This window comes from Cuculus canorus, chromosome 2, assembly GCF_017976375.1.
Source record: "Cuculus canorus isolate bCucCan1 chromosome 2, bCucCan1.pri, whole genome shotgun sequence".
Classification (NCBI taxonomy): domain Eukaryota; kingdom Metazoa; phylum Chordata; class Aves; order Cuculiformes; family Cuculidae; genus Cuculus; species Cuculus canorus.
This window is the reverse complement of record NC_071402.1, coordinates 12467877-12476361: the sequence shown is the minus strand read 5'-3', so window position 1 is coordinate 12476361 and position 8485 is coordinate 12467877. Positions and strand designations below refer to the sequence as shown.

At 45.3% G+C, this 8485-nt stretch overlaps 1 protein-coding gene across 2 annotated transcripts; it reads right to left on the bottom strand.

Moving 5' to 3' along the window:
* Nucleotides 1-466: 466 nt before the first annotated feature.
* LRATD2 (LRAT domain containing 2) lies at nt 467-7506 on the bottom strand. 2 transcript variants are annotated; one of them, XM_054060134.1, is made up of 2 exons: nt 7311-7506; nt 467-6603 (listed from the first exon to the last, which is right to left on the bottom strand). In XM_054060134.1, the coding sequence occupies exon 2, from the start codon at nt 6596-6598 to the stop codon at nt 5699-5701; it is 900 nt and encodes a 299-aa protein (XP_053916109.1). In that variant the 5' UTR covers nt 6599-6603; nt 7311-7506; the 3' UTR covers nt 467-5698. The 2 variants fall into 2 exon arrangements, with proteins under 2 accessions (XP_053916109.1, XP_053916108.1); XM_054060133.1 differs by lacking the exon at nt 7311-7506 and adding an exon at nt 6995-7206.
* Between the last annotated feature and the right edge of the window lie 979 nt (nt 7507-8485).

Sequence of the window (8485 nt, the reverse complement as noted above, 5' to 3'; positions counted from 1 at the left end):
ACACAAATTGAACAGTTGTACAGATTTTCAAAAAACTCCCCACGAGTTCTGATGTTCTCTCGTTTCTCCCTCTCACAGACACTACATCTGTTCCTTTAGCAGTTGCTGGCAGGCAAGACAAGCTCAGGTGCCAATTAATACTGTATGATCTTCTGCTGAATTAATTTTCCATTTTTAAAATTAAATTAAGGGCCAGATCCTCATTGGATTTAATATAGATATTGCCTATTAAGCAGCTGATGGTCTGGCCTTGTACAGAGATTATTCTCTCTCTCTCATTGGACCAAACAAAGGCAACCAAAGAGCTACATTTTGACTTGATATGTGAAGTCAGTGAAAACATTGATTGTTTTGCGTCTGATACACCCATCATGAGAAATGATAAATAATCCAAAAAGCTGGGGAAAAAACACACCATTCAAAAAAACAAAGAAAAGAAAGAAAGGTTGTAAAAGATACTATAAATCTTTTATTTCTTTTTAGTTACTATGCAATGCCCTTCATTTTGAAGGAAATGGTACAATTAATGATCTGTACTTCTTTCTCAGGAAAAGAAGATATTTGCACTAACAATTCAACACTTACTGACGAAAGACAGCTTACAGAAAACGCTTGTGTGGAAAAAAAATCATATTTTATGAACACACTTGTTATTGAGGATAATTCCATGAATTGTTACAACATCAGGAGTTTCAAGTGTGCATTTAAAATAAACAGCTAATTCGATATTAATGCAAAAGAACCATCTAAACCACCAGTGTTTGAAGTCACCCTGATTTCATTCTATCCACAGTTAAAAGAAAAATCTAATCTGAAAGTCTGAGCCCATTATACAATACACCTGGCCTTGTCACTGAGCACTGATTTAGAAGAGTAGCGAACACATACTCAATTAACATTAGATTTCTTACAAATAGAAACTGCTGTTGGAAAAAATGTATTTCCTACCCCTACTTAGTTATTAATCTGGTATATAAAAATTAAAATTTTGCTTTCAAAAAATATTTGTTCCTACATGGCCATTAGAATTATGGTTAGTGCTGTTAATTGTCAGAAAAGCACAGGTGAGAAACAACTTGACAACACAATTCACACACAGACCTTTGCTAAAACTTAACCAAAGGAGAAGAGAAAAAGAAAACCACCATTACATTCAAAATCCGAAATATATTCATCACAACATTACCTATTTTCAGTACTGAAAGTGGAATATTGAATTTAAAAGAACAAAACTTAAGATGTTTATACAGAACAATTCAAAGTTTACTTCTATAGTCTATGGTCCTTCAGTCTGAAGAATATATTTTTCCAAGTAAGAAAATACAGTTTTTGAATTAATTTTGGGTATTTTTCCCTGCCTACCGTTCAACTGCCTACTATGTTGGGCAGGTGAGCTCTAGAGAATGACTGTAATCAATACTTTGCATTCATACAGGATCAGAAATAACATGAAGAAGTCTTCAGTTTATGTCCTTGTTTGCTGCCATAGAAGGTGAATGTTTAAATTGTGTTTTTAAAATTACCCAATCAAGGGATAATTGTAGGTTTTACTATAAAACCTTTTCAAAGACATTATTTGCATCAAACACACCAATACTCTGGGGAAATAAGACCGCTCATCTACATTTCCTAGCTGGAGCTACATTTACACATTTGGGGCTTAGTCTTGCCAGCCTTAACATGTGCATAATGATATTCACAGCAGTCATCCTATCAATAGTAGTAGGTATGCCCAAATGAGTAAATTCATTTAGACGACTAAGTATTTGCACAAAGAGCTTTTAAAACAAATTATATTAACTTTAAATGTTAAAAACACACAGAAAAGTTCAGGCATGACAAGACAGACATAGATACCAGAGAACAGTCTGCAGCATGATCATCAGCTTCATTTATAACTACTGCAAAATACGCATCTCACCAAATCAGTGCAGCTCCTGGATTTCTGGGGGGAAACTGAGGCGAAAGTTTGGGCTGGATTCCATGAGCCTTGTTTGGACAAGAGGCTCTTTGAGAAACAGCTTTCACAGCACTACTTGTTCTCCCCTGGTGATTATACAACCTCAGATCCTGCACACTTCCACCAGAGATCTCAGATTGAAATTCCAGGCCCTTATTCACAAAGAAATGTAAATATATACTTAACTTCAAGCACATTAATAGTCTTACTGATTTCTCAAGTGGCTCAAGGTAGGGTCTACTCACAACTTCAAGCTTCACTATAGTTTTAAGACCTCTGCTGAACCAGAGGTTCTGCAGAAGGATCACATCTGAACTTCTGTATGTTAAAGAAGCTGCAAAGAAGAGCACTTTCTTCTGTTCATTTCCCCTCTCTTTTGTGATCCACACAAAAGTCTTTGAAGTAGACATGCACACAAAAGTCTGTTTTCCTGGGAGATCTTTCTTTACAATCAAGCTCTAGAAATCCCAGCCTCGTCTGCAGACATTAGCTGAGTAAAGTACAGGAAAAAAAACTAAGAAACTAAGCAGTTGTGATGTGCTTCTACAACTCCTGCTCTCACATCCAGCTCATTAAAGGTCTGTGGCTTTAAAACCAGACTGCTTAGAAACATTTGCAATGGTGTTTAGTAGCACCTATTAAATAACACTGTCTAATCAACAAGCAGGGAAAAAGGACCCGCCTGTTAAAGATTCAACAGTTGCATATTTATCTGCTGGACTAATAAATCCCTCTATGGAGGTGGCCCTCTTCCACACTAGATACAAAAAAATTCCAGGCTTCCCCCCCCATTCTTCTACTTTTACACATAACGAAATGCCAGAAGACAAAACAAATCCCTAAACATAGCTTGCAGAGAAATTTAAAGATTCCAAACATTTATGTTTTAAATACTGAACACCTGTATCTCAGGTGTAAGAGAAGCATATAGGTCTTATAGCACAGCAGAACGCATGCCAGACTCTGCTTCGGTGTGAGGCCAACTCCCCCATTCACTCTCTGTCCTAGCAAGGCAGTGCAAGCTCTGGGATTCTTTGCTAAGGCGCTATGCCCGTGAAGGAATTTATCCCGAAAGGCATGGCTGGTACTGAAAAGCACCAAAATCAGCACAAGACATGATTGCAGTTCGTTAAAGAAGCTTTGCTCTCCATTCTCAAGCAGATTTGGTCCTTTTTTTATTAAGCAAAAAGTGAAAAAAAACAGAAAACAATGCCAGACTATCCAGGGTATCTCAAAAGGAAAGAAATGGCTAAGCATCATAGTTCTGATGTTTCAGACACAAGGGAAAAATATTTTCACAACTAGTTTACTGTTTAGTACCCTGTAGATACATAATATTTGACATTTATAGCAGTTTCTATACTTTATGACCTAGAATATACTTTAGATCACTAATGAAAAATAAACAGATTCAAAGGACTGGAAAATAATGTGCATAACAACTTACTTTCAAATGCAAGGTTATGAAGAGTTTTTTTAACTTCCAAAAATATCTGTAAGAAAATATTATTTTACACACTTATATTACACAGTGAAATAAACTCTGTTATATACAGGGTTTCAGTATGAAAGAAACCACAGCCAGACATTTACTCATGGTCTAGATAATCTCAGTTGTCTCATATCAGTCAGCACAATAGATTCTCCTTTGCTCTTTTCCAGACTATTTCAGCGATCGTTCTAGCTTTTACTGGTTACTGGTAGTTGTACAAAACTGTGTGCAGACATCCACATATAAACCCTATAACAGTTAGATTCAGGTAGTTATTATGCTTTTAAAGCAAAGTCAAACATCTGCTTGGCAACCACAGTAACTTGAGTATAACTCAATTGCATACTGGAGAAAAAAAAAAGAAATTCAGTGCAGACACTTGAGCTACAGCATTCTAAGGGAGCTTGTGTTAAACTTTCCTTCGGATCTGGGTATTTCACAGCCCAAAAACGAGGCCATGGCAATTGTTAAGGAAATTGCTGTATGTATTGTATTTGCATAACCCTAAAAGTTATTTTTCTTCCTGATGTGAGGATGAAGTAGTCTTTCACAGGTTTTTTCCCCAGTTTGTGTATTGTAGGCAGAAAACAAGCCACAATCCATTCAGATCACATTGGCAAAGTTGCTTCACACAGCCTTAACTAATCAAAAGCTGGTATCTACCTACTGTTAAACAACAAACTTTGCTCCCATCTCAGAGGCAGAAAGGACACAGAGCACTTTGTTATTTGTGGTAAACAACTGTGGGAAAGGTGGCATTAACTATGCTTCAAGTTTACATTACACTGTTAGTTGCTATTATTTAAATGAAACCAAGCTTACCTTCAAGTTCACCTCATCACTATTGTGCTTTAAGGGGAAGGAATTTTGCATTAGAAACTGCCTCCAAATCAGTGTTTGCTCACACACTTCAAATCCCAGGACAAAGACCTGACAGTGCTGCCTGTGTGGGAGACCAGTTCAAGAGTTGAAAACAAGTTCAGGGAATATTTAAGTCAGGCTGCACCCTCCTTCCCTCCTGTTTAACGAGGGACTTGTGAAACAACTTTGAAGGCATGTTTTCTCTTTCTCTAATGCTATAGCTCAGCTGCATACCACAAAAATTAGCAAAAAAGGAAACATGAAATCCCTAATGAAAGGGAAATTGCTTTGCGGTAGGGAACAAAAAAAGGAACATCCAAAACCACTTGCCTGCAATGCCTTCCAGGCTGTGCTCCCACACATCAGTGGCGTCTACTGTGGTGCAGAACCTGTCACAGGCTCACATCCAAGAGCACATAGCCAAGAGGCCATCCTCTCAACGGACAGCTTACTCAAGACATACCCTTGCACATAAGCAATCTGATTCTACTGTCTTGATGTGTACTACAGATGTAATCGTGAGCTCTATCATTTGCTTTAGGGGAAGCCAGGCAGCCTGTAACAAGTGCTGGCATAGCTCAGTACCTGCCTGCAAGAGTCTTGGCAGACACTAGCACGCAGACTCCTTAATCAGGGTTGCAAACTTCCTCCTTCCCTGGGACCAGTCAGCAATAAATACATTTTCTGTCCTCACAGCCACATGCTGATAGCGAAGGAGGAGGTTCCCCAACCCACCTACAAGTTCAACTAAGAAGGCACCAGACATAAAACCCATTTCATTAATGTTAGTGGAGATTTCTCCCTTACACCTTCCAGAGGACTGGCTACAAATCAATGAAGCCTCGCACCAGGCGAGCAGGCAGCTTGTTGCAATACCAACATGAGCCACAACAGAAAAGAAATGGGAAGAGAAGGGCAAACAATATCCTTACACTTCTCAGCTATCAAATGAACCATGCGCTCAGAGCTACCTGCAGCTGTCCTCAAAGTTGTTGGCTCCTTCTTAATACTATTAAATACTCTTAACTTCTGTCGATAAGTAGATGTCAAAGGCATTTAGCATCTTGTAGGGTCAGGCCTACTAGCAGATGGTTGAGGAAAAGGCTATGCACAAAGAGGGTAGAGAGGAAGGGAAAGAGGTGGGAGTGGAGAAGGGTAGAATTGCCCTGAGTTTTATTCTCTACAAGTCAGTGGTTTCATCATCAAGCACTGAAGGAGTTAAGCACTAAAGCACAGACACTTAAGCAGCTTTTCCCCTTCCTTTCACATGTGACTGGAATGAAGCTGCACCAAAGTGGCCCAAAGGGCTTATAACAGCTCAATTTCGAAGCCTTCAGTTTTAATCCCCATCACCCAGGCTAAGCAGCATGGTGGTGCTGAGGCTGCTACTCCACAGCAGTCCGAGCCGCTGGATGATGTTGGTCTTCTTCCTCCTCCTCTTCCTCCTCCTCTGCATCCTGCAGGTGGCTGGAGAGCTCCTGGATCACAGCAGCCCTACCAATCTGGTCATTTCTTCTCTTCTCCATAATCAGATCCTCCAGGCTCTGAAACTCCAGTGTGTGGCTGCGCTTCTCACCCAGCCGGATCTGCAATCGGTAGGGCTGCTTGCCTATACGCAGCTCCCCGCCGATTTTAAACTCCCGCTTGCCATACCGGCACCAGGCAGCAAAACACTCAGAGTTTCTCCAGCTCAAGTCCCGATCCTTGCAACCCACCTGCTCCAGGGCATTGCGCACGACCACGGCTGGGCTGAGGGGTTTGTAGCGGTACAGCTGGTTGGCAATGCGGCCCCTTCTGCCCTGGCTGGCATCGGTGAGGAAGCTGTTCACCACCTCCAGCCTATGCAGGTGCACAACTTGAAAATCCCCGACATAAACCACCCAGTGTGGATACTGGGCCTGGCACACAAACTCCACCAGGTCACCCGGTTTGCACCTATTCAGCAGGTTCTCCGGGGTGTAGGTGTTCAGATGCCCCCTGCCTCCTTCATCACTCTCCTCTGGCAGCACATCCTCCTCAGAAAAGCTCTTCTGGTAAATACACTCATCCCGGTAATAGACCGAGCACTCCACCTCATGCACCTGGGGATCGTAGGGCTGCAGGGCAGGGTGCTCACCTCCCAGGTCGTGCACTGAATCCTGCTGCTGTTCCAGCTCATCATCATCATTTGAGAAGATGTAGGAGACCCCGATCCTGGGCCCTTCATCTCTGTCCATACCTGTTGGGTCAGCCGTGGGAACTTCCTTGTAGTTCAGATGGGTCAGCTTCTCCACCTGGTTCCCCATGCCCGCTGCAAAGACAGACAAGAGAGGGCCATGAAGACAGGCCGGAGTCGAGCGGCTTCCAGAGAAGGAGCGGGGGGTCGGGGCACAGCCACCCCCTTCCACACGCGCCCCACCAGCACAGATCCTGCGGCAGCCCCGGGAGCTGCAGGAGCGACCGCAGCGGGGTGCGCACCCCCCGCACCTGCCCGGAGCGAGGCGAGGCGGCTCCACCACCTGTTAGGCGGCGGCGAGGAGCGGGCGGAAGGCGCGGAGCAGCCGGAGAGCAGGCAGCGAGCCACCTGTTAGAGAGGGGCTGCGAGCGCCCGGGGAGGTCCGAAGGTTCCCACGGGCGCGCACCTGCCCCAGGTGCGCCTTTCCCCCCGCGCCCTCCCCGGCACCGGGCAGCCGCAAACTTACCCGGCGGGAAGGCTGCGCGGCGCCGGGAGCGGCTCTAGGAGGAGCGGGCGGCGCGGCGGCTGGGGCGGCGCGGCTGGATCATGGCCCCGGCGCGGCTCCCCGCGCAGCAGCAGCGCCCGAGCGCCGCGCTACCCGCACTGGGGCTGAGCAACAAGCGCCGGAGAGGTACGGCCGAGGGGAGGGAGCCTGGATCCGGCTGCGGACGCCCCGGCGAGGGCTCAGCCCCCAGCATTTAAAGAGGCAGCTCTTTTTTTTTAGGTTTTTTTTTTTTGTTTTTTTTTTTCCTTCTCCCTCCTCCCTCTTCTCCACCCCGCACCTTTTTCCCCTCTCCTACACGCCTAGCGCTTCGCTCCTCGCCGAGGCTAATTTGCAAGCGACGGGCGGGCGGCAGAGCTCTTGGCTCCGCGGCTGCAAAGCTCTTGGCGGCGCCCGGCAGCGGGTGTGCAACACGCTCGCACACAAACTCACACACTCACACGCGGCCCCTTTAAGGGAACGGTGCCATAAGGCAGCCCAGCCCGCCGGTTTGGTTCGGGGGGAGTAATGGGGAGACGGAGTTTGTCTGGGACAGCGATGCGAAGGCTGGGACAGCCCGGGAGGCGATGTAAAACCTCCGCGCGGGGCCGTGGGAATCACTACACCGCACACGGAGGGGAGCGCAGCCCCCGCGGAGAAAGCGCATCTCCCATCCCCGCAGACTGTCTCCGCGCAGCCCCGCGGACAAAGCGCATCTCCATCCCGCAGTCTCTCCGCGCATCCCGCATCCCGCAGATTCTCTCCGCGCAGCCCCGCGGGGAAAGGGCATCCCCGCAGACTCTCTCCGCGCTGCCCCGTGGACAAAGCGCATCCCCCTCCCGCAGATTCTCCGCGCAGCTCCCGCGGAGCCGCCGGGAGGGGCCGCCTTGGTGCCGCAAACATTAACAAGGAAGTTGTAAAGGAGCGAAATCAAAGAGCCCAGGTCTCCTGGGCTGACTTAGTGCCTTCGATTCCTCCAAGAACAGAGCTTGTAATTAGTTTTATTAATTTATTTTCTTTCTGACTGCAAGACATCACTCTGGTTTTCAATATAGAAGATTATGATTCTTTTCCCCCTAGAAACGCATTATCAGGACTGTTGGGAATATTTTCCTTTCTGTGTTTTGCAGAACACAAAACAATATTCTGCTTTTTCATTAATGCCTAGTTAGTCTACCAGGTGGGTTTATTATTTGTACTGTTTTAACATGCACTGGTAAATCCATGCTGTTAAAATAGACTACAGAGAGAATTTATGTGAGCTACAAGTAATGTCTTTAATTTTGTCTCATGTATTCCCTTTGTCTGTTGTCTTGTAATTTATAAATGCAACTGCACATCACTGTTTTGAGGATTCTCTAAACAGCGGTGAATGAAGGAACGAATGTTGTGTTATCAGGATGCTGGGCACTGCCCACAGGCTCACGGAATACCGTTTCCATCAGATTATACGCCTCTGTGATTTCAAATATAGAC

Bases quoted from the DNA above. Each gene is read 5' to 3' on its own strand.
- LRATD2 (XM_054060134.1), bottom strand. From the start codon at position 6,598: ATGGGGAACCAGGTGGAGAAGCTGACCCATCTGAACTACAAGGAAGTT.